Source organism: Leucopleurus acutus (assembly GCF_964270905.1).
Source record: "Leucopleurus acutus genome assembly, chromosome: 20".
Classification (NCBI taxonomy): Eukaryota; Metazoa; Chordata; class Mammalia; order Artiodactyla; family Delphinidae; genus Leucopleurus; species Leucopleurus acutus.
Window position 1 is genome coordinate 53,526,719 of NC_139162.1, and position 27,695 is coordinate 53,554,413.

Sequence of the window (27,695 nt, forward strand, 5' to 3'; positions counted from 1 at the left end):
TTCTTAGTTCCCTGATCAGGGATTGAACCCGTGTCCCCTGCAGTGGAAGCACGGATTCTTAACCTCTGGACCACCAGGGAAGTCCCAAGAGTGAATTTATTAATGAAATGAGGAAGGCGCGCTAAGGGTGACAAATCAGAAGGGGCAAAAGAAAAGAGCTAAAGGGAGAAAGACAAAGGGAAGAAAAGAGATAGAGGATGGAGAGACAAGGGCCCTGGGGCCAGGCCCGAGCCCACACTGGTTCCCACTCTGGTGGGAGCATCTCTAGGGCAGGGCAGGTAGCACGATTGACTCCTCTCTGGGTGCCCAGTGTCATCCGCCGTGGAGCTGCAGTGTCACTGGCTTCTGTTGTGGTAGCATTAACCTCAGAATAACCAGATCCCAGCAAATTTTTGTTGAATGAATGAAGACACAAAGGAAAGAGCTTGCAGATGCTGGGAGTCAGGGCAAGAAGGAGAGCCAGCTGTCTTCATGGTTCCTGATGACGCCTTCAGAGAATGGGGCGCCAAAGCCGTCCTGTGGTTCACATGGCCTCATAGCCAGGCCGGTGGGCCCTGTAGTGAGCTCCCAGACTCAGGCCACCTGGGTTGGCAGAGAGAAGTTAAACCCTGGCTCCTGCCCTGCTCCCTCAGAGCCCCCAGCTGGGCCCCTATCCACCCCTGGAACTCCCCAGGGCAGCAGTCACCTGCACAGAGAAAGAGGACAGTTGAAACCCAGCCCAGGTAGAAGGACCAGGAGAAGAAGGAGTCGATCTGGGGGTGTCCAGGCTGCTTCCACCGCTCGATAGTGTAGACCACCATGGCCACTAGCAGGGAGAGGGCTGGGGACGGAGACAAGAAGGATGGCTCAGCCCCTCCGCGAAAACTCACCAGGTCCCAGCGCCCCAAGCGCAGCCCGGAGTCCTTACCTGCGGCAAAGGCTATGAAGGTCGAAACAATGGGGCCGCGTCCAGGGGCAGACAGTGAAGGGATGCAGGACATGACCAGAAAGCTCACAGAGATCAGGCCCCACAGGACAGCCAGAACGCAGAAGCTCTGTGTCACGCGGATATAGCCTGCTCAGAGACGGGACCGCTAAGTGCCCGTCCCCTCAGGCCCTTCCCCACCCCAAGAGAGACCGCTCCCCCTTACCTTCTACTGAGCCCTGATCTCCCCTTGGCCAGAGGCCCGAGTGAGACGAGGAGCTGGGCCCCTCGGCCACAAACCAGAAATTCGTGCTCAGGGCCACCAAGAGAGACAACAGGCCCAGGGAGCTAGTGAACAGGGCCAGGGACCGGCAGGGCTCCATGGGGGCGAAGGCTGGATTTCTGGGTCCTGGGGGATGAAAAGCCTGGTGATCCAGATTCCTGGGTCTCTGAGAAAGGAGGAAGCTCTGCCCCCCGGACTCCTGGGAGAGTCAAGCAGTTGGGGCAGCTGGGGGACCTGTGGTCCTTCAGATCAGACTAGTTTGGTCTCACCCAGTTCGTGGTGGCTGACTCGTCACACATCCTCTCTTCCCGGCTTGCATCGGCACCCGCCCCCCACCCCTCGAGGTTCTCCTCACAGTATATGGTGGGGGGAGGGCCCTGGAGGTGTCACATTGTCAGTGGTTTGGGTGGGTAGAGTGTGTCTCTACAGACGTTTCCATACCTCCTGCCCTTGGAGCCCTCCACGCCAGAGGGGGCTTCCTGTAAGAGGTGAGAGAGAGGCTTGGGAGGCCCAGAGGTGGGGTGTGGTGAGTGAGGCCAGGGTGTGAGTTCAATGGGAGGGGGAGGTGTAGCCAGAGGGGACCGTTGGGGGATGCATCATTCTTTCCTGTGGGTTCTGCAACCTTCCGTTCTGGCAGACGGGGGCCCCAATTCTAGGGTCTCCATAAAAGGAGGGGAAAGGAGGCTAGGATGCTTGGGGCTGAAGGAGGAAGCTGCTAGGAAGCCTAGACTCCAGGTCCTGTGCGTGGGGACACAGACTCCCGGCTCCTTACTTAGAGCTTACGCCCAGGGCAGGTAAACAGCGATCGCAATTCTGAAAGTTTGTGGCGGGAAGACACGCCCACATCCTCATCTGATACATGAGTTCACACTTAGTGCTGTTTCGAGCAAGGCTTTCCGTCTGGTGTGCTTCATCAACAGGATCTGGGTTTCTGTGGTCGGGGAGTGGGAGTTGGGGGTCAAGGATGTCAGTGCAGGACTTTCTGGCCCTCCCCTCACAGCAGCATCAGGTCCTGGGCCCCACCTCAAATAGAAGGTGAAGGTACCACAGCCCAGGTAGAAGGCCCAGACAGACTTGACCTCTACGAAGCAGGAATGACCTGGGAGAGGACTTCTGTCCCGCAGATGAACTGAGCTAACAGTCCCAGGACAGCTGGCGAAGGGGAGAACCAGAGTGACCCAGGAGGCTCTGTCCTCTTCCTTGGTTGGAGACTCCAGTTTGCAGGCCCCCATCCTTCTCCCAGATGCTCACCAGTGGGGTGACTGGCCGCTCCTGAGGACAGGCTCCCAGAAGGGGATCCAGGTCCTGAGCAGCTGGGGTGCCACTCCCAAAACGGCTCCTGTGGTTAGCTGCCAGACCAGCTTCGGGAGACCTCAGCTGAGGGCGCGTGGTGATCACGCGCACAGAACCCACCTGAGATCTTTCTCTCTCTCTCTTTTCCTTTTTTTGGCCTCACTACATGGCTTGTGGGATCTTAGTTCCCCAGCCAGGGATTGATCCCGGGCCCTCGGCAGTGAAAGAGCGGAGTCCTAGCCACTGGACCGCCAGGGGATTCCCCCCATCTGTCATCTTGACCCCATCCCAAACCCAACACCATCCTGACCGCAGGCAGCTCCAATCCCATCCTTAGCCCCATCCCTACCCTCCAGCCCAGCCCCATTCTCATTCCTAACAACAAATTCAATCCCATCCTTTTATTTATTTATTTTATTTATTGGTGTGTGTGTGTGTGTGCCACACCGCATGGCATGCGGGATCTTAGTTCCCTGACCAGGGATTGAACCCCAGCCCCAGCAGTGAAAGCGCTGAGTCCTAACCACTGGACAGCCAGGGAATTCCCTCAGTCTCATCCTTAACCCCAGTTCCAATTCCAAACTCCAGCTCCAACCCCAAATTCAACCCATCCCAATCCCCAAACCTAGGGCCTTCCCTGGTGGCGCAGTGGTTGGGAGTCCACCTGCCGATGCAGGGGACACAGCTTCGTGCCCTGGTCCGGGAAGATCCCACATGCCGCGGAGCGGCTGGGCCCGTGAGCCATGGCCACTGAGCCTGCGCGTCCGGAGCCTGTGCCCCACAATGGAAATGGAAGAGGCCACAACAGTGAGAGGCCCGCGTACCGCAAAAAAAAAAAAAAAAAAAAAAAAGGACGTACTGTGTAGCACAGGGAACTCAATATTCTGTAATAACCTATATAGGAAAAGAATCTGAAAAAGAATGGATATATGTATATGTATAACTGAATCACTTAGCTGCACACCTGAAACTAACAGAACTTTGTAAATCAACTATACTCCAATCTAAAATTAAATGTGAAAAAGAAAAAATGGAAAAAAAATCCTTTAGATACTGTGTAGAGAATGGACTGCAGGGGCAGGGATTGGGTGGGGTGTGGGTAAGGGTTGAGGCAGAGCTGGTTAGAAGTCTGTGGCAATAAGCCAGGTGAGACATGATGGCGGCTGGGATCAGGGGGTAACCATGGTTGACCAAGAAGGGGTCCAATTCCGAATACATTTTTAAGGTAGAGCCAAAACGATGTGCTGATGAATCAGATGTGAGACGTAACAGAAGGAAGCTATGGAGGGTGATCCCAATGTTTCTGGCTTGAGCAGTTAGATAAAAATGGACCTGTCGGGCTTCCCTGGTGGCGCAGTGGTTGAGAATCTGCCTGCTAATGCAGGGGACACGGGTTCGAGCCCTGGTCTGGGAGGATCCCACATGCCGTGGAGCAACTAGGCCCGTGAGCCACAACTACTGAGCCCGCATGTCTGGAGCCTGTGCTCCACAACAAGAGAGGCCCACGCACTGCGATGAAGAGTGGCCCCCGCTCGCCACAACTAGAGAAAGCCCTCGCACAGAAACGAAGACCCAACACAGCAAAAATAAATAAAATAAATTAACTTTTTTTAAAAAAAAGAAAAAAGACCTTAAAAAAATTTAAAACAAAAATGGACTTGTCATTTACTAAGTTGGGGGAGACCATGGGAGGAGCAGATGCGGGGTGTGAGAGAGTTCAGGAGCTCAACTTCAGATATGTGAAAACTGAGATGCCCCTTCTTTTCAGGTGGGAATGTTGAGTAAGTAGTTGGAGATACGAGTCTGAAGTTATAACATCATTATTATTGCTAGAGTCAGCCGCTATAAATATGATTCCTGGAATAAGTCTCAGGAAATATTTCTACTTAAATAGGCCTCAATAAATTATAATTAGAGAAGAAGGCTTCCGTTGCTATTATTACTAGAGGAAGCCTCTATAAATATAGTATTTGGTTGTTTGAGGAGGTCCCAATAAATATTTCTAGGGAGTAAGCCTCTATTAATATAACAGTTCCTAGCCTAGGCTGTAATAAATATTCTTATTATTGGAATTAGCCTCCCTAAATAGTCTTATTATTTCATGATAAGCTTTAGTAAATCTCATGGCAGTTGGCACGAGTTTGTTGAATGAACTAATGAGTGAGTGAGTGAAGAGAAGATCAAAGTCACGAATGATGGATGAAGAGGCAGTGCAGGACGAGGTGCAGATCAGACTTCTGGTGTTTCTCCCTGGAAGGGTCCATCCGGGGAGGGGCCAGGAGGTTGGGAGAGCCAACTGGAGATGGCGCGAGCGGGCAAGGAGGTTGTTTTTCCACAGTTGTTCCTTTTTTTTTTTTTTTTTTGGCTGCGCCGGGCAACATGTGGGATCTGAGTTCCCAGGCTGAATTCGCTCAGTGGCGTTCTGGAGGGCTCCGAGGAGCTCTGGTTGTCTCAGCACAGAAAGAATTCAGTGAGAGGCAAAGTGATGAGATAAGAAGCGATTTATTAGATTATGAGAATAGGATGCTTGTGAGGCTTACAAGTGGGTGGGCGAGAGGGTGCCATGCCGAGAACTTAGTGGGCTCCTGTTTTATAATCAAAGGAGAAGTGGGGAGGGGGGGAAGACCACCTCCTTCCTCATTCTTGAGTAGACGTCATGCTTCCATCGTCAGCTCCGCCTCCAGGTTGGGCAGGGGAGTTTTTTTGTCCCTACACGGTCAAGCCAGGACTGTCATGGCACTAGGGAAAAATTATTTCAGGTCTCAGTACAATGAGGGTCTTTCACTTTGAAATATCACCTTTCCATAAATTATTGTCTTGTATGTGTGCAGAGAGAATGTCATGGGGGTTATTAACTTACTGAGCTCACTGGGCAGGATGTGGGTCTCACGCCACCATTGTTTTATTGTTTGGGGCATGGCTCATGCTTCTGTTGCATGGTTTTGTTGCTAAGCAAACCTGCTTGGTTTTGTGGTTAAGCAAACCTGCTTTCTTAAGTGATCATTAACTTATAGGGGTCTCCCATACTTTTTCTTTACTTACAATCCCCTAGTGTAAGTAAATCCTCTATTTAACTAATCCCCTATTTAATTACCTACTTTGTCCCTTTATTCTGTCCCTATCATGACCAGGGATAGAACCCATGCCCCCAGCATTGGGAGTGTGGAGTCTTAACCACTGGACCACTGGGGAAGTTCCACAGATCTTTTCATTTATCGTGTTATCCTACTGTGATATTATGTTTTATAATAAATATATATTGGGTCTTTGTCCCCACTTCTGGCATAGGGATCCTAAAACTCTTGGAATTTCCTAAGTTGTGAGAGCAAGGGGAACCCACCACATGATCAGAGGGTCAGAAATTGCAGTCCCACCCCTTGACCTCCTGGGAGGGGAGAGAAGTTGGAGCTTGAGTTCAACCACAAATGGCCAATGATTTAACCAATCGTAACTATGTAATGAAGTCTCAGAAAAACCCAGAAGGAGAGGATTCAGAGAGCTTCCGGGCTGGTGAACACGTGCTTTCTCGGGGGGAGTGACCTACTTGGAGAGAGCATGGACGCTCCACACCTCTTCTCACTTACCTTGACCTGTGAATCTCTTCCATCTGGCTGGTTTTTGTTTGGTTGGTTGGTTGGGTTTTTTTTGCGATACGCGGGCCTCTCACTGTTGCGGCCTCTCCCGTTGCGGAGCACAGGCTCCGGACGCGCAGGCTCAGCGGCCATGGCTCACGGGCCCAGCCGCTCCGCGGCATGTGGGATCTTCCCGGACCGGGGCACGAACCCGTGTCCCCTGCATCGGCAGGCGGACTCTCAGCCACTGCGCCACCAGGGAAGCCCCATCTGGTTGTTTTGAGTTATATCCTTTTATAAAAAACTGGTGATCTAGTAAGTAAAATGTTTCCCCGAGTTCTGTGAGCTGCTCTAGCAAATTAATGGAACCCAAGGAGGGGGTTGTTGGGACCTCTAGTCTATTGCTGGTTGCTCAGAAGCACAAGTGACAACCTGGGCTTGTGATTGGCATCTGAAGTGGGAGGCGCGGTCTTCTAGGGCTGTGTCTTTAACTTGTGTGATCTGACACTTTCTCTAGGTAGATCGTGTCAGAATTGAGTTATTCGCTTGGTGGTGTGGGGAAAAAACACACCCATCAGAATTGGACCTACACGTTGGTTTCCTAGCAGTTGAATCCAGGGACTTTCCTGACGGTCCAGTGGTTAGGACTCCGCACTTCTACTGCAGGGGGCCCAGGTTCGATCCCTAGTGGGAGAACTAAGATCCCACACATCGAGGGGTGCAGCCCAAAAAGAAAAAGGTGAATCTAGTAGGGTGGGGACTGTGCAATTTATCTCTGTGCCCATCTCTCCTACAGGAACTGAGCAGGCAGGCCTACTATAATGCCACCACCCCTGCCCCATTCACCACACTTCACCCCTCTTTCTCTCCACTCGAACGCCTGAGGGACCACACTTCAGTAGTTTCCGTCAGTTTTATTAAACTCCAAAAAGTCTCTCTAATGGATATTCCGTTTCTCTAACAACCCCCCTGGTGGCTGGGGCCTTGGGTCTCCTCAACTGCCTCCACCAGGCCCCAGGAACCAAGATTTCAGGCCTCTAGACCCACCGCCTCCTCTTCAGTGACCTGACTTTGACATCCAGATGAAGTCGGGGCACACATTTGGGTTCAGCGGGGAGTGGACAGGCGCCGACATTCATTCATCCGGTAGGCACACATGTAGAAAATTCCTGCGCGAGAAGAGATCCCGGTTGACCCCGCCCAGCCCCCCATCAGCCCTCCCAGCCCCTGCTCCCAGCCCAAGACACCGACACAGCATCCCCTTTCTCCCTGGTGTCCACAGGGCTTGGAGTCTGCCTTCTGGTTCAGTGCCGGGGGCGCCTGTGTGGGACCCGCCCCCATCATCTCACCCGGACACTGGCCTTTCCACCCCCAAACCCAGTACCTGCAAAGAAGGTCATGAGCAGGGCTACCCAGCCCAGGATGTAGGACCAGGAAAAGCGCCAATCCCCGAAGCGGCGACCGAGGAAGCTGACGGTGACTCCAGTGTAAATGGCCAAGGCCAGCAGGACGAAAAATGCTGGAGAGAGAGGTCGGGGGTGGGGGTGGGGGAATGGGGATGGGGGCGGGTTTGGAGATGGGGGTGGGAATGAATAAATTGAGAAGGGGATATGGGTACAGGTAGGGATAAGGGTGAGGATGGGGGTTGAGTTGAAAGTGGGAGTAAAAATGAATGAGGGGTAGGGTTAGGGTGGGAATGGTGTGGGGTTGTGTTGTGTCATAAAGAATCTGACTGGTCTTTGTCTCTGGTTCCTGGGAGGGAAACTCTAAATCCTTGGAATTTTCTGAGTACTAGGAGTGTCTTTGCTGTTCTTGGATCACACCTGAGTTTATGTTGATGATCAGAGATGACTCAGGGATAGGAGCTGGTCAGCAGAAAGACCAGCCGTGGGAGGGTTGGGGCTTTGAGCCGCTTGGGATCAGTCCAACCTCTGGGGAGGAAAGGGGAGCTGGAGATAGAGTTCAATCCCATGGCCACTGATTCATGCCCTTGTAATGAAACTCCAGTAGAAATGCTGGATGCTGGCGGTCACTGGAGCTCCCTGTTTGGTGAATGCACGGATGGGCTGACGAGCCCTAATTCTGCAGGGAGAGTGCATGGACACTCCATGTTCAGGACCCCTCTCCGGCTTCACGCCATGCATCTCTTTAGTTGGCCGGTCTTGAGTTGTACTCTTTATGATAAAACTGTGGGGTTTGATGCCAGCTCCGGTGGTTAGTGCCAGATTGAATGGCAGTACACAGAGCTGGTGTCAGAACTGACTGGCATTAGAAATAGTCCTGAAGTTGTCGTCGAAGGTGGAGGGGGGATTTGGGTGCGGGTGGAGTGGAGTGAGGAACAGTGGGGAATGGAAGTGGTGTTGGGGGTAGAGCTGGAGAGGGAGCTGGGAGGGGGCAGGTGTAGGGGGTGAGTCACTCACTGGAGGCGAAAAACACGATGCCCGCAGAGAAGGGCCGGGAGAAGCGGGTGAAAGTGGGCTGCTGAGCGAACGCCATGATGCCCATGATGATGCCAGAGGTGGCGCACAGGGAGGACAGGATCATGAAGGCCCGGGTGGCATTCCAGTATGCTGTGGGAGCACCCCACAGTCACTCCTGTGCCTTCCTTGCCCTCAGTGGTGAAGGCTGCTACCTCTGAGGGCAGGAATGCCTCACCCCTCTCTGTATTCCTGACCTAGCTCCTCCTTCACCTCTCTGAAAAACCCTTCCTCTTCACCTGGCAGACTCCTATTCATCCTCCAAAGCCCGGCTCCCAGATCCCCTCCTCTGGGAAGCATCCCTTCTCCCCTCAGGCACCATCCTCACTCCCTGCTCTGGGTTGAGACTCTCTTTGCCTGTTTCCCTCTCCAGCCTGATTGCTCCCTGAGGACAGGGACCTGGTCGACTCTACACCACAGACACCAGCAGAGGTTTGATTTGCACATGGGCCTGGAGAAATGCTTGTTCAATGAATGAATGAGTGAGCGAATGCCGATTTCCCATATCCTCCTGCTACTCACTCTCTATCCTCTCTCCCATGCTCCCTTTCCCTTCCTTCCTACCACTTACCCATATTTAGAAATGTCCCATTAATTTATTTCTAACTTGTTTATGATGTCTATCTCTCTCCGCTGAGTTCTCAGCTCTGCGAGGGCAAGGGCCTGGCTTTCTCACTCACTGCTGTGTCCCAGCACCTAGTGCCTGGCCCGTAATAGGTGTTCAAGAAACATGTTGAATGAATGGAGATGCCCTGGGAACACTCATCACGATCTCATCTCGCATTTGGCAACTCTCAAGTACGTGCCAGGCTCTCTTCCCATATATGATCCTATCTATTCTTTCCAAGAGCCCTATGGTCTAAGTAATATTTTCATGACCATTTTTCAAGTGAAGGAATGGAGGCTCAGAGAGGGGAAGCGATTTGCTCAAGGTCCCATAATTAGCAAAAGGACTGGAGTTGAAAGCCAAGCTCCACGCCCTCCGTCTTAACCGCTTTGTTATTCTGTCTCTCGGAGAACCCATGACAATTATCACCCCGGGCAGAACTGGGATCCTGCCACTGAAAAAGCCTTAGGTCTTTGCAAAATGCAGTCTTTTGTCTTGTGAAAGTCTAGGGGAGAACAATTCCTGGATACTTCTCCGCGGATGTCGTTACGGGCTGCTGGGTTGCGTTGTGTCTCCCCTTTCAAGTTCGTATGTTGAAGTTCTAACTGCTCCCCCCTCCCCCCACTGCCTCGGAATATGACCTTATTTGGAAATAGGGTCTTTGCAGATGTAAGTAGTTAAGATGAGGTCATACCAGAGTAGCGTGGATTTCTAATGCAATATGATTGGTGTCCTCATAAAATGGGGACATTTGGAGACAGGCACAGACAGGCACACACCCAGGGGAGCATCACGCAAAAATGAAGGCAGAGATGGGCTGGTGCACTTACAAGCCGAGGAAAACCAAAGATTGCCGGGCAGCCACCAGAAGCTAAGAGAGAGGCAGGGAACAGATTCTTCCTCACAGCCCTCGGAAGGAACCAACCTTGCAGAGACCTCGATTTTGGACGTCCAGCCTCCAGATCTGTGAGGCGATAGATTTCTGTTAAGCCACCCAGTTTGCGGTACTTTGTTACGGCAGCCTTAGAAAAGGAATACACGTGCCTCTGGGTATTTAAAAGTCTGGAGGACTTATGGGGGATGTTATAGCCTATTTCTTTCCCATGGTTGGGCTAATGCAGGGATGGAAAACACAGATGCCTCTGAGGCCTGGCTGCAGCTGTGAATAAAGGCAGGAGGCAGCAGGCTGCATGGGGAACACGTATGTGCCAGCGATCAATGATCAGCTTCATCTTTAGATAAAACCTTCCCTATTCGAATCACAGTGTGGTTTCTGTCTCCTGAGGGGACCCTGACTGGTGTACCCCATTTGAAGGGGGCATTTGCTTCTCATAACCAGCTGGCCATGGGCCTGGAAAAGACAGGCAAAGCTGGATTATTCAAGAAGAGCTGCAAGTCCAGATTTTAATGTAAAAATCTCCAGATTTTTAAAATACTGGTAATGACTTTGGAAACTTTAAAAATGCTATGCATACGCGTCCTGGGTTGGGTTTGGCCTCTGGGAAGCAAACCCAGGACTCCTGCTCTAATTTTGGTGATCGGATTACGTCAGCTATACGATGGATGAAAAAATTAAACCTGCTGTTTGGACAAATACCCAAGAATCAATCGGGGTGAGGTATGTCCCTGAGGCTCTCAGTCTTGTGGTCATGAAGATATCAAATGAAGCTGAAGACCTCCATCCAGCCTCCCTCTCTCCCATCCCCAGCAGAGGGAACTCAGAGTGTCTGGTGGTGTTCCCAGTCTGAAGCAGGAGGAATGGTAGAAGTGTGACAAAGGACACAGCCAGAAACGAAAAGGATGTACGAAGTCAGCCAGATGGGGCTCTGAGACTGGTAGCCCAGGGCAAACCTTTCCACTTCTCCCTGTCTCAGTTTATCCCTCCAGCAAATGGGTAGGTTTGGTAAGATGGGGTAGGTGAAATCTGCCACAAGCCTGTCATATCACAGGGCTCAGTGAGGGTTGGCTCCTCTTCCCAACCCCCTCCCCAGAAGAACTGACTTTTTGAGGTCAAGTATCGTGTCTTAATTCATAGACACAACGGAACAGCCCTCTTAGTGTTGTTGGGACACCGAAGGGAGTTAATCCAGGCAAAGCGCTTAGAATAGCATGTAGGACACAGTAACAATACATGCCAGTTATTGTTATTATTATTACTACACTATGATTGGATACAGATAATATAGAACATGTGATATACTATGTATTATTAATATATTATATAATGTATATTGTATAATATATATTATATAATATACTATACATCTCTATGCATCTCTCTTTCCATATATATGCATGTATACATTTGACCCTTGAACAGCACAGGTTTGAACTGTGCAGGTCCACTTACATGAGAATTTTTTTCAATAAATACATACAGCACTACACTATCCGTGGTTGGTTTAATCCCCAGATGCAGAACCACCGTGGATACGGAACCGCGGATACGGAGGGCCGACTACATGGCTTGAGCATCCGGAGGCTTTGGTATCCATGGCGGGTCCTGGAACCAATTCTCTGTGGCTACTGAGGGACTGAGGGAAGACTGTGCATATATACAAATATATATGTATATGGAAAGAGGCACGTAGAGGTACATAGTATATTATAATAATATGTATTATATAATATAGATTGCAGGAATCCTATACTGTAAGTACTATTTTTATCTCCATTTTTACAATATATACTGTAATATATACACGTATATATCTATATACACATATACATACACACACATATATACATATACACATATGTTACATGGCTTGCCTCACAGCAAGTATTAAAAAGTATCTCATCCAGTGTTAGCAAACTTAGGGTCCGTATTGCTTCTGTATCCTCCTGGTACCTAACATAGTTCTTGACACCTAGTAGATATTTAGAAAATGCTCTTCTGATAACCCCAGCCCCAACTGCTATACCTGACCTCTATTTCATGCCAGGAAATGTCACCTCTCTACTTAACCTCTAAATCGGTACATCCTGTAATTGTACTAGAAAAAAATACTGAAATCCCAGTTCTGCCCCTTCCACGCTGAATGACCTTGGGCCGGACGCTTTCCCTCCCTGAGCCACAAGGTTCTCCATCTGCAAAACAGGTGGCCTTTCCACTATAAGGTTCTGCCCTGCGTGAGGCTCTGACCCCAGGCACAGCCCAGACCCTGCCCCGGAGCCTCACCGATGCTCTCCGTCTGCAGGTAGCACTTGCTGCCCAGGCAATATCGCCACAGGCCCTGGTGGGCGAAGGCCCCCGACAGCCGGTACTGCATCCAGTGGTCTGTCGCCGTGGCCACCACCAGGAGGATGGTCCCCACCCAGGCGCAGAAGAGGCCGCCACCCATGAAGCTGTACATGGTGATCTGTGGGTAAAAGGAGAGATGGGGTCGGGAGCTGGATTCCCACGTCCTGGGGGAGAAGGGACCAGGGGTCTAGATTCCTAGTCTGAGGGACGAGAAGCTGGGGCCCTAGACTTCCAGATCCTAGGTGAGGAGGGAGCTGGGGGGCTGGGACATTAGGTCCCAATGAGAGGAAGGAACTGGTCACCTGGATCCCTGGGTCTGGGGGGGCAGAGGGAGCTCAGGATCTGGACTCCTGAGTCTGGGGGAGGAGAGGCTGAGAACCTAGACCCTTGGGTCCTGGGGGGAGAAAGGGGCTGGGGACCTAGACTTCCAGGTCCTAAGCCAGGAAGGGGCTGGCCACTGGGACACCAAGTCTTTGGGGGATGGAGGGGGCCGGGGCCCTGGACTCCCAGATTTGAGGTGAGGAGGGGGCTAGAGCTAGCACCCCACCAAGTCCCTGCGAGAGAAAGGAGGCCTGGCCGCCAGATTTAGGGGGAGGAGGGGCCCATGGCTCCCACACCTGGTCCCTACCTGAGGGGCAGAGCCTGCCCTGAACCCTCCGTCTGCCTCGGACCCTCTGCGCAGACTGAGCCCGGTCAGGTCGCTGGCCTCTCTGCTCCCAGGGTCTCCCAAATCCCTTAAGCCTCCGCATACAATGGCCCCATGGCCCAGCAGCTTCCAGCAGGCAGAAGTGCAGTGGTGGCAGACGCCCCAGATGGAATTCGCTGAAGCAGGAATCCAGGCCCTCCCTCCCCGCAGCCCCTGGTCCCACCAGCCTCTCTCTGTGACCCTCCCAGCCACCCTAGCACCCTTTCACAGGCCTCATTCCACGGCACCCTCGGGGTTAGCCCAAGCTGTGTAAGCACACAGACACAAGACATAGGGTCACTCAGCCATTTATTGTTCAACCCGGCCCCGCTCCCCCAAAGGCAGGAGATGGGGTGGGGCTGCAGGTATCTGAATATGTTGGGCCAATGGGGTTCTTTGCAGGTGGGGTCACAGGGCATGTCACGTTTGAGGCTGGGACAGGAAGGAGGTTGAGGGTGAGGCGGGGCTGGCTGGGGTTGAAGACAGGGCTGGAGTGCAGGAGAAATCAGGGATGAGGATTGGTTGGCCTTCAGGTGGATGGGAATGAGGATGGGTCAGGGCGGAGACGGAGAATGGAACGGGGGTGAACGGCTGTGGGATGTGGGATTCAGTGTGGCCGTGGGACGGGGCTGGCAGAGGCAGGTGGGAATGGCTTTGGGGTTAGGAATGGGCCTGGGCATGGCTGGAGGAGCCCTGGGCATTGCGAGTGAGGTGAGTGTTGTCGCTGTAGCTGGGAACAGTGTAAGGAATGGGAAGAGGCTTGGGTTTGGGCATGAGGTTCAGGGCTGTTTCCCTGGCTTGGGATCCTATGTCGGGTCTGCGTTTCACCAGGTGACTCGCAGGACCCCCTCCTGAGGCTGTGGTTTGAGAGGAAGAGGGATGGGAGCAGGATGTTTCTTGGGTATCTCCGGCAGGGCTGAGGTCACCCTGGGCTCCAGGAACACCCTCCTGGTGACCCTCAAGGGCCCCCTCCGGAGTCCAGGGTCCTCAGGGTCCTAATACTCGGCCTCCCAGTCATCAGCAGGCGGCGTCTCCAGGGGCGGCTCCGGACCCTGGGCGTCCTTCTTCCCATCCTGGGCGGGTGGTGCTGGTGATGGCAGCGTCATCGGCGGGGTCTTGGGGCCAGCCCCAGGGTTCCCCACCCAGCCACTCTCTGCCTGCTCAGCCCTCCCAAGTCCCCACTGCCGCTGGCCCTGACCCCGGCCTGGCCTGCGTCGGGCGTCCCTGCCCCCTCGTCCCCTGGGCGGCCTCTTGGCGGTGCCCGGCTGGGTGCAGCACGCCTGTGGGGCGCAGGGGCAGGAGGGCAAGGACTGCTGAAGCGTGTAGGCTCCCATCAGGGCGCTGTGCAGGAGGTAGGAGAGAGCATCCAGACGGATGGGGACAGTGACAGCGGCCAGGCTCTCAGGGAGCCCCAGGTGGGCTGGATCTGGGGTGCCCAGGAGAGAAGGGAACAGGGCTGGGAAAGGTGCAGGCGGCCACGCCTCAGGCCCTGGGAAAGGCAGGTTGTTCCTAGAATAACAAAAGGACAGGTCAGTGGGTCTCCCCATCTGCATACGCCTTCCCTACTGCAGCCTTTCTGCTTCCCGGCTTCTCCCAGGAGCCCATTTCTCCCCATCCTCAGGACTGAGCTCGCCTCTGACTTCCAGGCCCCTTTCTCGCTCTGTTTCTTCCCGTTTTCTTTACAGACAGACAGACAGACAGGTCTGCCAGAGCGTCAGCATCCCACAGAACGCGGCTCCCATTCCAGGCTGCCTCCCTCGCGTCGTGTTTGGGCAAATCATTTTCCCATTCCGAACCTTACGTTTTCATACCAAGAGATAGCTTCTGGTGGTATCAAAGGTTCTTATTAAAGGGCTGGGTCTGGGAAGTGTTCAATAAATGTGGACAATTATTATTTCTCCAGCCCTACGGCTGTGTCTGGCATCTTCCATTCTGGTTCCTTCTCGAAATTTCTCTGTTCCACAAATATGTTTCTAGCTCTCTCCCTATTTCTAAGCATCTCGCTCAACTCTCTCTGTCACCAAGACTGTCGAAGATTCTGTTTCTGTGTGATGATACCCAAGACTTTTTTTTTTTTTTTTCCTGATACTCTCTGGGTCTGTTCAACTCTCTGATTTTCTCTATCCTCCCTCTTTCTGGGTGTCTGTGCTCCCCGCGGGAAGTCTCGCGTCTCTCACCCCTCTGGCCCAGTCCCTTCCTTCTGTTCCATCTTCACCGGGGTCTTTCAAGTCTTTTCTAGGACCCTCGCCACGACTTCTCCACGGCCCAGGGAGCGGGGAAGCGTCTGGAAGAAGATGGGCGGGACTTTGTCAGAAAGGGGGCGTGGTTTGCGGGGCGTGCAGAGTCGCAGGAAAGCGTGCAGGGCTGAGTTCGCGGGGTTCCAGTGCGTCAACCCCACGTATCTCAGGTCGCAGACCCCGCCTTCCGGAGACCCAGGAGCCGGGCGCTCGAGCCAGCTCCTCCCTCAGATCCAGGATCCAGGCCCCGGCCCCTCCTCCCTCAGACCCAAGATCCAGGCCCCCGGCCCCTCCTCCCTCAGACCCAGGATCCAGGCCCCGGCCCCTCCTCCCTCAGACCCAGGATCCAGACCCCCGGCCCCTCCCCCTTCAGACGCAGGAGTCCAGGCCCCCAGCCCCTCCCCCCTCAGACCCAGGAGTCCAGGCCTCCAGCCCCTCCCCCCTCAGACCCAGGAGTCCAGGCCCCCAGCCCCTCCCCCCTCAGACGCAGGAGTCCCTACCCGCCTCCTCTCTCCACCTGTATTCCTGGGCCGTGTCCTTAGGGGACCCGATGGTGTTCTTTAGGACTAAAGGGACGTTTAGGGAAATCTGGACATTGGGTACTCCCGGGGCAGAGGGGTTAGTAGATGGACTGGAACCTTAGAGGCTGGATTCCACTCTAAGCTCTGGGCTAACATTACCTTCTAGGATCTCGTGAGGTTTAAAGGATGTATCACGTGTGCAAAGTAGTCCACACATGATCTGGACTACAGTAAGTCTCAACCAATGAGAGTTTCTTATTGTTATTGCGGGTGGTCGTGGTAGTATTTTACTGAGAAGCAACAGTCATATCTATTTATTTAAGAAATATTATTCAGTGCCTGCTATATGCTACGCTCCAGGTTGGGGGCTTGGGATTTAGCCCGGGACAAAATACATGCACGCTAATGAAACTTTACATGTTGGGAGAGAAACACACAAGACACAGTACAGTTCCTATATGCAGGAGGGCTGAAGGTGTAAAGACAGGACAAGTGATATAGAGGCACAGGGGGCAGAGGGTTATTTTATTTTTTTGGCCACGCCACCGGGCATGTGGGATCTTAGTTCCCCGACCAGGGATGGAACCTGCGTTCCCCTGCAGTGGAAGCTCAGAGTCTTAACCACTGGACTTCCAGGGAAGTCCCCCATGGGCTTATTTTAGATAAGATGGTTAGAGAAGGATACTGTGGGATGCAGCCAGCTGACCTGGGAGTTGATTATTCCCAGCGGAGGGACAAGCAGGTGCAAAGGTCCCTCAGGGTGAAACAAACATAGTGTTTGAGGGACTGGGAAGCAATAAGCTAGGAGGAGAGGGACAGGTCTATTTTTTAAATATATGTATATATTTAAAATTTTGGAATACCTTCATATTTACAGAAAAGTGACGAAGATAACTTTGTAACTCACCCCGATTCCCCTCTTGCTATCTTCTTACATTATCGTGGAACATTTGTCACAACTAAGAAACCAACATGACTCTTAAGACTCTTCACTAAACTCCAGACTTCATTTGGGTTTTGCCAGTTTTTACCCGAATGTCCTCTTTTTTCTGTTCCAGAATCCAAGGCAGGACCCCACTGAGTCATCACATCCCCTCAGTCGCCTCTGTTCTGCAGCAGTCTCTCAGTCTTTCCTTGTTTTTCACAACTTTGACAGCTTTGAGGACTACTGGTCAGTTTCTTCTTTTTAACAAACTAGAGGTCTATTTTAATGAATAATTCCAATTTATTTAGTCTTCATTTCACAGAGGTTCAAACTGTGCCTCAGAGAGGCTAAGTAAGTTACTCAAGGTCACGGAGCTCGTCAGTAGCACAACTGGGATTTGAACCCTGACTCCAGAGTCTGTGCTTAATGGAGACACGAGTAGGAGGCAGAGTGTATAGTACCTTCTAGGCTGACTTTGGAATTTTTTTTTTTTTTTAATTCTGGAACATTGAGATGACTTTGAACATTTGTAAGCAGAAGTGTGACATAATTTATGTTTTAAGAAGAGCACTGTGCCTGCAGTTTGGAGAGTGGATTGTGGTGGAACGCAAGAGTGGAAGCAGGACGCCTAGGGAGAATGCTGCCATCCTCCGGGCATGGGTGGTGACGGCTCCAAGGAGGGTGGGGGTAGTGGGGATGGGAAGATGTGAATAGATTTAAGATGTGTTTTGGAGGGAGAGCCACCGGGATTTGCTGCAGGGCTGCTGGACACGAGTAATGGGGAATCAAGGATGATGCAAAGTTCTCAACCCGGGTGGCGCCTTTGAGTATGAATTTTTTTTACAAGAAGTTCACAACATCCCACTTTAAGGATGAGAAATCCGAGACTAGCTTTCGAGTTCTGTGCTGGATGATACTGGTGACGCCGAGATGACGCAGAACCAGTACCTGCTCTCGAAGGGCTCTCAGTCTTGAGAGGTGGGGGACAGACACAGAGATGGACAATAACATTCTGGGGTGATGGGAGCCGGGACACAGGGAGGAACAGGACAGTGAGAGCCGGAAGCGGATTAAACGTTGCCTGGAGGCAAGGGGGAGGGGGAGGTCGGGGTCCAGGAAAACATTGTTGCTCGCTTGCAAGGCGTGGGGGAGAAGGTCGGAGAGATTTTTGGGTTTTTTGGTGTTTTGTTTTGTTTTGTTTTAGAGGAGGTGGCCTTTGGGCTAGGTCTAGGGTGAATGGATAGTTGATGTAGAAGAAACGGCGCGAGCAAAGGCTAGGTGGTTGGAATCTAAAGATTTTTACCAAAAAGGCTGGTTTTCCTTTCCTGGCGACTATGATTAGCATGCAGGTCTCATCCATCCGGTTAGGAAGCTTATGTCAAACAGGGCTCCGAAATAAGGGTTCGAATCCTCGTTCCGCTTCTTACTAGCTCTTGACCTAAAGTAAGCTAGGTCTCTGGGTTTTTGCGACATAAAACCCAATTCCAGCGTAACGGCACTGCTTCGTGTTTTGTTCTGTTACTGTTCCTCCGGTTTCTGCCGTCAGGGTCCGACCTCGCCACTTACCATGTACCTGGCCCTTTAAGGCCCTTCCTCCCCGAGCTGGGAGAGCGGAGGCGTGTTCTTGCGCCTCTAAGAAAATGCCCTTTACCCAGCTTTCAAAATTGGCAGGCAAGTTCTGAAAAGTGGCCAATCAATTCCTGAGTCGGGAGGGAACGAAGGTTCCGATTTGTTGGGGAACGCCTGCAGCAATAGGTTTGAGCTCCTCCCACTCCCTGTTACTTGGAGCAGCGCGAGACGTAATCCTCAGCTCTGATTGGCGGGTATGATCACGTTACTTCCGCGTCTCCTCCCTCTGTCCGTCAAATCCGGGGGAGGCGGGGCTAGCACCCTCGCTTTTTGATTGGCTACGTTTCTGAGCGCGTCTGAGCGTCTGAGCGTGAGAAGCCCGTGCACCACAAAGAAGAGTAGTCCCCGCTCGCCGCAACGAGAGAAAGCCCACGCACAGCAAAGAAGACCCAATGCAGCCAAAAATAAATAAATTTTAAAAAAGTTACTGACCCCTGGTCAAACCAGTTGTCCTAGCAACATAATCTTGCAATTTCCCAGGTCAAACAAATTTTGAAGGGTCCTTTGGCAGGATTTGGGGGCAGAGAGAGGGAAACAGAGGCCCCTCCAGCATTCTGCCCCCTCTAAGTTTATTAAAACGAATTCAGGACCTGCAGTGGTCATCCCTTTTAGGACCTGTCTGAGCTTGAATGTCACTTCTGCTATTTTGTTGTGTGAACCTGTCCCTCTTGAAGCCCCTATAAAATGAGGCAGTTGTACAAACTACCATGTATAAAATAAAAAAGCTATAAGGATATGTTTTACAACACAGGAAATAAAGCCAATATTTTATAATAACTGTAAACGGAGTATAACCTTTAAAATCTGTGAATCACTATGTTTACACCTGAAACATAACACTGTACATCAACTATACCTCAATTTTTAAAAAAAGTTAAAAAAAATGAGGCAGTTGCATTGGTTGATCCTACTCCATGGGTAATTCAATGACTCTGGGTATACTGGCTTCTGGTGGCCAACTTCAGTGCTTGCAGCTAGTTCAGTTTTTTATTTTATTCAGTACACAGAAGCACTGGCACGGTTAGGAGGCGAAATATGTCAGCGTGGCCCTCCTTGCCATAGCATCATTTGCAGTAACTACCAAATCCGGGCTCCGGGGGCGACTATGGAGGAGAGACAGAGAGAGCACTTAGGACAGAGTGAGCACAGCGCTCTTCTTTGCTACCTTCTTCTCCAAAGCTATTTGCAGCCCACCTGCAGACTGGAGCTCCATGGCTCAGCCCACTGGGCTAGTCAGTTAATACCTTACACAAGGTAAAATGTTGGCTATATTCCCTGTGTTGTACAATAGGTACTTGTAGCTTATTTTATACCTAAGAGTTTGTATCTCTTAATCCCCTACCCCTATACTGCCCCACCCCCCTCATCTGTACTCTCTTATTCAATCGTTGTAACAAACCTTCCAAGTAAGGGTGTTACCTTCATTTTAATACATGAGGCTCAGAGAGAGAAAGTCACTTGCCTACACTTATTCTGATTAGTAAGTAGTAGAATCTGGACCCAAGTGCAAGTCCTTTGTCCTTTCTATATACTGCACCTGCCACCCCTCCTTATCAGGTCCCCTCTGCTCAACAAGCCACCAAGAGGCCAATATAAGGTCATGACCAAGAGCCTGGGCTCTGGAATCAAATCTTACTAATCCTGTGGCTTTGGATGTGTCTGTAACCTTTTCATGACTCAGTTTGCCCAACTGTTTAATAGAGATAATATCTGTATAAAGGAACCCTTGGAAAATTCCAACTCAAAATCTTTTTCTTTCTTTTCTTTCCCTCTTTATCTAATTGCATTTATCCTTCTAAGGAGTAAAGACATCCCCTCCACCCCCACTCTCCGACCATGGTCTTAGAAAGGAAAAGAAAGATCAACAGAGGCCAGCTTCATGGACTTCCTGCTGAGATGAGGTGACCAGCTAGCCTCTCTTTATATCTGAGATGATTGACCATCCTCACATTCTGCCCTGAGTTTTGAGTCCTTTTCACTCAAGAGCGCCACTTCAGGAGGGATTATGAAAAAGCGGGGAGAGCAGCGGTTTTGGAGTCAGCCATGGGTGGGACCCCTGATATTGCCGATTTCTCCTGTGTGTCTTTAGATAAGTTAATTCACCTCTCTGAGTCTCAGATATCTTCCCAATGGAGATACTCTTAAATCTTACACCACAGTTGGCTCACAATGTGATACATAGCAGGTATTCAAAAATATTAATTTCCTCCCTCTCACGATTAAACTGCCACTCAAGTCTCCTCGCCCTACAAGTCCTCACCCTAGAAACCTTCCATCTAGTCACAGAGCTAGTCAGTGTCACCTTGGCTGCTCTTGAACTCTCTCTGGACCTCCGCTTCTGTTAGCTCTTCTGTACAAATAAGTGGGTGAGTTTACATTACATGAAAATTCCACCAACTCTTCCTAAACCGAAGGCTAGCTATCTTAGGCTTAGCAGGGCAACGACTCCACTCTGCCTGAAACCAGCCATAGGCGATCCAGAAAAAAATGGGCATGGCTGCATTCCAATAAAGTTTTATTTATGGACACTGAAATTGGAATCTCAAGTCATTTCCACGCATCATAAAGCATCCTTCTTTTGATTTTCCCCTTAACCATTTAAAATGTAAAACACACTCTTGGCTCACAGGTGGCAGCAAACTAGGCAGCGGCCCAGACTTGACCTGTGAGGTCGGCGAAGATGAGCGCTTGATCGTCTTTCAAGGCCCTCCCACCGCTGAGAAACTGAGACTGTTGAGTATTCAGCCAGGGTGGTGCCTAGGTGTGTCAGAGGAAAAGCTTTACCTTGCTTAGAAAAGTGTATTTGGAGAAGGCTGCTCTGGAGACATTCACCAGGCTGTTCCAAGATGCTAGGATCTGGGATGGGATCATCCCATCCTTGGACGATGAAATGAGAGAGAGAGGGAGACAGAAAGACAGACAGACTGCACTCTGTTCTCCTCTTCCCAATTGTTCTGCCTTTCTCCCTGGCCTGGGTCCAAGTCCTCCAACCCAGCAGACTCAGTGGAACTGGATTTCAGCATACTCCGGGTGAGTATCCTTGGGCCTCCGGGTGTCCCATGGTCTGAGGCCTGGGAAGTTGAGAACAGCATAATGGGTCTCCTCCTGGTTGTTCTCTGATTCTGGGGCTTGAGGGGATGATTTGGGTCCTGGACAATTGTGGGAAACAAGATAGAGCTCCTTCTGGTTCTTTCTGGGTTCCGGGGGCTGAGCATCTGGAACAGAGGCCCAGGAAGGACTGCTTGGTTTGGTTTTCTGTTTCTGAGCCTAAGGGAAAAATGACCATCCTTCATGCATTCATTCAACAAACACTCGAGCCCCTACCACGTGCTAGGCACCGATTGAGGAACTGGGGTTACATCAGGCAGTAAAACAAAGACCCTGCCTTCGCTGAGCTCGCCTTCCATCTCGCGACAGGAACACACAATAAAGACAAGTCTGTGGTTAAGCCTCCCAGCCTGTGGTTCTCTGCTATGGCCGCCCTAGCAAACGAATGCAGATACATTGGTGTAACCATCACCACAAGACACCGAGCTGCTCCATCATCACAAACATCTCCCTCCTGCTGTCCTTCTCATCATCCTCCCATCCCGAACCCCTCGCAACTACTAACCTGCCCTCTGTCTCTACAATCTTATCATTTGAGAGTGTTATATACACGGAATCCTGTGTATGTGACCATCTGAAATTGGCACTTTTCACTTTTTTTTTCTTCGTCCCTAAGCTCTATCCAACCGAGGGGGGAGAAGTGGTTTGGATGGATTTGGGAGGAGATTTGCAGATGGATTGATTGTGGGGCGATAAAAAAGAAAGGAGTAAGAAATGACTTAAAGTCTTTAGGCTTGAGCAGCTGGGCAAATGTGGTGCTATTTGCTGAGATGCAGAGGATGGAGGAGAAGGGTTTTAAGTGGTGCTTAGTCATGAGTTTGGTTTTGGACAGGCTAGGTTTGAGATGCCTATTAGACATCCACGTGGAGATGCTGCCTAGATAGTTGGCTATGAGTCTAGAGTTCAGGGATGAGTCTGGGAGATGTAAATTTTGGAATCATCCGCATAGAGATGTTCTCTCCTGAAAAGATCCAGCATTTACCCAACACTTACTAGGCGCCTGGTACTGTTGTAAATGCTTTACAAGTAGAAAATGAGCATATTGAATACCCAGAGTGAGCCTACGTGGTCGGCACTACTATTATCCCCATTTTACAGTTAAAGAAATCGAGGCACAGAAAAGTGAAGTGACTCATCCCAGAACACACAGTGAAGAAAGCGGACAGGAAACCGAGCAGGCTGGCTTCAGAGCCCTACCCTTATTCATCACTAGGACATACCGTCTCTCCGTGATATTAATCATTGGTGACGTCATTAATTTTACTTAGTAATGTTGTTGGTAGTAGTAATAATGGAATAGCTGCTACCTATTAGGCAATAACATGTGTTGTAATCCGCAAACCGACTCTCAAGGAGGAAGCAATAGAGGCTCAGTGGAGGGAGGGTTTGGTCAAGGTCTCATAGAGGTTAAGTGCCAGAATCAGGATTTGAATCCAGCGCCCGGGCCTCTTCCACTGCGATGTCTCTCGGGCAAAGGGTGAGGGCGGGGCTGGGGAGGAGGGTATACAGGAGTCAGAGAAGGGGAAGAAGAGACAGCTGGTTGGGACCACTCACCAGGGGGCCAGTTTTAGGGACCACGTTGATGTAATCCAGGAGCGTGCTCCTCCGTGAGACCCTGGACCTCGGAGTCTCTCCCGGGGCTGGGGCCGGGGCCGGGGCCGGGGCCGGGGCCGGGGCCGGAACCTCTGCTTGGGTCCACTTCTTCCTCAGAGCCCTCACGCTGAGGGAACACCCCGCCTTGGTGTGCGCCCTGGCCCCGCCCCCCTCTCCACGGGTCCCAGATCCCACGCTCCCTCCATCGCTGGTCCCGCTAACTCACACGATCAGGATGAAGCAGAGGACAAGGAGGGTCATGAGGCCAATTCCTAGAAATATTCCGCTGGAGAACGCTTTGGAGGCGAATCCCTTCTCATCTGCACGAGGAAACGGTCAGCCATCTCTGAGCCCTTCCCATCCCCGTGGGTCCTCACGTCCACCCGCCACTAGGCGCTCAGGCTTCCGGAGCCTAGTGGTTTTTCCAGAGGTTTTTACCTAGAGCCCCTTCCCATCGACTTCTTGGAAACTGCTACACCCCAGGCCCAAGCGTCAGGCTCTCCGATTTAATTTCCCCCTCCGCATCCCCAGCCACGGGCGCCCCCGTGTCCCCGCTCCCCAGCTCCTGACCCAACCACAGGACCCTGTCGCTGTCGCTCTCAGCCCCCGCCTCCAGGGGGCGTCCAGTTGGCCCCTGACCTGGCAGCAGCAGGACAGTGGCGCTCTGGGCCCCGTGGACGTTCAGGGCCTCGCAGCTGAGTCTGAGGCCAGAGCTGAGCCCCTCGCGGAGGCACAGGGAGCTGTTGACCCAGGGCCCAGCCGAGCTGGAGGTGACCTTGAGGGAGGCGTTGCTGAAATTCCCCTCCAGCAGCCCCTCCCCCAGCCGCCAGCGCAGGGAGGGGGCCGGCTGGGCTCGGGAGGAACAGTCGCAGTGCAGACCCTCCTCCTCCTGGGAGCAGGAGGGTCCCAGCAGCTGCGGGGGGTCTGTACAGAGGGAGGAGTGTCAGCGGTGCCCCTCCCCTCACCTGGGCCCAGGTGTCCTGCCCCCAGGGGTCCCCGCACTCACAGACCACGGAGAGGCTCAGAGAGGTATTCTGGGAGCCCAGAGGATTCTGAGCTCGGCAGGTGAATTCTCCTTCATGCTCTGTTTGTATCTGCGGCAGCTCCAGGACCCCAGGATCTGAGGGCTGGGAGGGGCTCAGAGTCTGTCCCCCTCGGGCCCAGCTCAGCCGGGCTGGGGGGTTGCTGTGAGCGACACAGAGCAGACGCAGGCTTTGGCCTTCCAGGACCGGAAGAGATGTACCATTTCTGAAGTTTTCCAGGACTAGAGAGGGAACAGCCAGGACGGATGAACAGCTGAGGGCACAGGGACCCTCTTCCTGCTGACATTCCAGACGTCCAGGCTCCCAGTTCGGTTCCTCTGATCCCCTTTCCTACCTGTCCTATTTCCTTGGGAGACCATCACTTTCACGTTCTCTGGGGCATCTGAAACAGAGACAGGGTACTTGACGCTAAACAAGCCAGGGGTTTCCTTCTGGGCAAAGTGAACGTCCCTAGGGGTGAAGGGCTGGGAGGCGGAGGGGGGTTGAATTACCCACTGAGTGATTCGCAGATGAATAACCCAAGGGAATAGACTGGTAAGAAGGGCAGGTCCCTAAGATATCGTGATTTATAACAGAAATAGGTATTTGATCTTTGTTCCTATTCCTGGCACAGAGCTTCTAAAACTCTTGGATTTCCTGAATGCTAGGTAAGCGTGATAAATGTGCCTTGTTATTTATAACAAACCCCTTTCCACCACTCCTGAGTTTATGTTAATGAAGTCACTTTTAGAAGCGCCCGAGGATGAGGGCTTGTTGCCAGGGGAACCAACCACGGATTAGAGGGTTAGAACTTTCAGTCCCACCCCCCTGACCTCTGAGGAAGGGAAAGGGGACTGGAGGTTGAGTTCAATCACCAATGGCCAATGATTTAATCAATCGTGCCTATGTAATGAGGACTCCATAACACGCCCCCCCCCCCAAATGGGGTTGGGAGAGCTTCCAGGTTGGTGAACACTTGGAGATTTGGGGAGAGTTGTGCCCAGGAAGAGGGCATGGAAGTTAGCTGCTCCTTCCCCATACCTTGCCCTATGCATCGCTTCCATCTGGCTGTTCCTGAGTTATATTTTATAATAAACCGGTCATCTAGTGAGTAAAATATTTCTCTGAGCAGCTCTAGCAAATTAATTGAACCCAAGGAGGAGGTCATGGGAACCTCCAATCTATCGTTGGCCGGTCAGAAGCACAGGGGACAACCTGGACTTGTGATTGGTGGCTGAAGCGGGGGCGGGGCCCCTTTCCAGAAACTGATCCCTTAACCTGTGGGATCTGACGCTATCTCCGGGTAGATAGCGTCAGAATTGAGTTGAATTGTAGCACACGCCACTGATGCTGGAGAACTGCTCGGCGGCGTGGGGAAATCCCCCGCCCCCGCGCCCACCGCAGTCGGAGCTGGAAGCAGAATCCCAGCCCCATAGGCCTGGGGTTCCGGGTCACCTTAGAGCTCTGGGACCCTGCCCTCAGCCCCCTCCCTCCTCCCCGCCCCCCCCCCCAAACCAGGCCCCCGCTGGTCACACTCACACTGCACGGAGAGTTCCAGGCTGCGGCTCTGAGAGCCAAGCCCGTTCTCAGCTCGGCAGGTGTAGCGACCCGCATCCTCGGCCTTCACCCGGGGCAGCACCAGCTCCAGGGTTCTGGAGCCCGAGGGGTGGGACCAAGAGAGGATTCTGTCCTGCAGGGCCCAGCTCAGTGTGGCCAGCGGCACGCTGTCGGCTGTACAGAGTAGCCGCAGGGACTGGCCTTTCTGGACTTCCAGATGGGGGCTGTTTCCCTGCGGCTCCAGGGCTGCAGAGAGAGAGAGCGCGCAAGAGAAGGACTGCAAGGGGGAACACCACTCCCCCGCCCTCCTGACACCCCCAAGTGGCCCTCAGTACCTGATACATCGGTCTGGGAAATGCTGATCACCAGGTCTTTGGGGGCATCTGTAACAGGATTGGGAGCTGGCTTTGGGGAGGAATGAGAGATTGCCCACCGCCAGAGAGAACCCCCTCGGGGAGAAGAAAGTGTGACTTTCCTCCGGGAAGACAAGTGACAGATGAGTGCCAAAGATGCGCTTATGGACACAGGTCCAGACGGCATCCCCATTCCCCTCCCTGGGCCGAGGCAAGCGTCGCTAGACTCCACGCCTTTCTACCCACGCATCCGCAGAGAGCTGACCATCATTGCCCGGCTGCCTCTCTCCACCTCCGCATCCCCCGTGCCTGTTTGCGCACCCTGATGTCCTTCCCGCCACCAAACTCACAGGCCACGCTCAGCAGGACGGTGTCCTCTGTGCTCAGTCCCCTTCTGGAGACGTCCACTCGACAGGTGAGCTCAGTGCCGTGGTCCTGCGGTCTGGGTGTGAAGGTGAGGGCTGAGAGGTAGGAAGTTCTTGGTCTGGCCTCGTGGGAGGAGACGGTGGCCCCCCTCCAGGAGAGAGTAGGGGCTGGACATTCCTCAAAGGTCCAGTGAAACATACAGATGAGCGTCACCTGGTGCCCAGGCTTCAGAGTCTCTGGGACGTAGATCTCTGGCTTCTGAGTCAGGGCTGGGATGGAGGGAGAGAGGGTGGGATGCTAGACCCTGATGGGGGTACTCCCGGGGGTCCCCCATGGTCCGTTCCCCATAGCCCCTCCTGAGTATGAGAAGGGGGGAGGGGGGGAGGAGGGGAGGGAGGGTCCCACCCGGGGGGTCCCACTCCATTCCAGCTCGAGCCAGTTCCGTACCTGTCACCTCCAGACGGAACTTGTATTCCACGAAATTATATCGCACGTAATAGCCTCTCTCCAACCGAAAGAAGTACGATGCACTGTCCTCCATGTGTACATCTCTGATGAGCAAAGAGCAATTCTGTCTGGGATCGCCCAGGAGCTGGAATCGGCCTTGGGTGTGTGTTTGCACGTCTCGATCCGGCTTGTTTGTGGCCACTGGCAGACCACTGTCTGTGGTGGTCGGGTCTTTGAACCAGAAGCCGTAAGCTGGGGTGGAGGGAACCCAACCTATTACGGGATAGGAGACGGAGCAGGGCACGACCACGCACAGGCCTTCCTGCACCCTCACCAACTCCTGCACCTGCAGCTGGAAAGCTGGATTCTGAGCCCATGACCCTATGGGGAGACAGAGAGAGGCTCAGGCTGCACCCCCAGTCCCGGGCCCCTCCTGGCCCCCCACCTCGTTCACTCACCGGCCCACAGCACGGCTAAGAGCAGCGACAAGAGCATCTCAGGCACTTGGACCTGCCCTGGGACACGCTCATTCCCCAGAAACTGTGACTCGCACTGGGTGAGGGCAGAAGGCGGAAGCTGAGCCCTGGTGGATTGATGCATGAAATGAGCTTCTGATGCTCAGACCCACACGACTCATTTTCCTCTTCTGGACTCTCCCCGCCCCCATGTCACCCACTTGAACTCACTCTTGCCCGGGGGGCTCGCCTGGCGTTTGGGCTCCCTGAGCTGGTCACCTTCCTGCGTCATCTCTGGGGGAGGGAGTGGAGGATATGCGTCTAGACTTGGGGCCTGGCTTTGGGTGGGTGGAGGCCGGGGACTCTCCCGCTGGACCCTGAGCCGTTAGGGAAGCAGAAGTGAAAGTTCCCAGTAAG

At 52.6% G+C, this 27,695-nt stretch overlaps 4 protein-coding genes across 4 annotated transcripts; all 4 read right to left on the reverse strand.

The window, feature by feature from the left end:
* Positions 1 to 200: 200 nt before the first annotated feature.
* On the reverse strand, positions 201 to 1,287 carry NKG7 (natural killer cell granule protein 7; the record flags this gene model as incomplete). The annotated part of the gene is made up of 4 exons (XM_082862273.1): positions 201 to 582; positions 686 to 820; positions 908 to 1,054; positions 1,131 to 1,287. The coding sequence occupies 4 exons, from the start codon at positions 1,285 to 1,287 to the stop codon at positions 524 to 526; spliced, it is 498 nt and encodes a 165-aa protein (XP_082718399.1). The 3' UTR covers positions 201 to 523.
* Positions 1,288 to 7,159: 5,872 nt separating this feature from the next.
* On the reverse strand, positions 7,160 to 12,492 carry LIM2 (lens intrinsic membrane protein 2; the record flags this gene model as incomplete). The annotated part of the gene is made up of 4 exons (XM_082862577.1): positions 7,160 to 7,221; positions 7,437 to 7,571; positions 8,473 to 8,622; positions 12,318 to 12,492. The coding sequence occupies 4 exons, from the start codon at positions 12,490 to 12,492 to the stop codon at positions 7,160 to 7,162; spliced, it is 522 nt and encodes a 173-aa protein (XP_082718703.1).
* Positions 12,493 to 14,060: 1,568 nt separating this feature from the next.
* On the reverse strand, positions 14,061 to 15,274 carry LOC309976848 (piRNA-mediated silencing protein C19orf84; the record flags this gene model as incomplete). Its single annotated transcript, XM_082862651.1, has 2 exons — positions 14,061 to 14,574; positions 15,243 to 15,274. The coding sequence occupies 2 exons, from the start codon at positions 15,272 to 15,274 to the stop codon at positions 14,061 to 14,063; spliced, it is 546 nt and encodes a 181-aa protein (XP_082718777.1).
* A 6,103-nt stretch (positions 15,275 to 21,377) lies between these two features.
* Positions 21,378 to 27,454, reverse strand: SIGLEC10 (sialic acid binding Ig like lectin 10; the record flags this gene model as incomplete). The annotated part of the gene is made up of 11 exons (XM_082863478.1): positions 27,282 to 27,454; positions 26,824 to 27,204; positions 26,361 to 26,645; positions 25,993 to 26,040; positions 25,640 to 25,903; positions 24,456 to 24,503; positions 24,085 to 24,342; positions 23,718 to 24,002; positions 23,305 to 23,398; positions 23,040 to 23,205; positions 21,378 to 21,644 (listed from the first exon to the last, which is right to left on the reverse strand). Exons 1-11 carry the CDS (start codon positions 27,421 to 27,423, stop codon positions 21,378 to 21,380), a joined length of 2,238 nt encoding a protein of 745 aa, XP_082719604.1. The 5' UTR covers positions 27,424 to 27,454.
* Between the last annotated feature and the right edge of the window lie 241 nt (positions 27,455 to 27,695).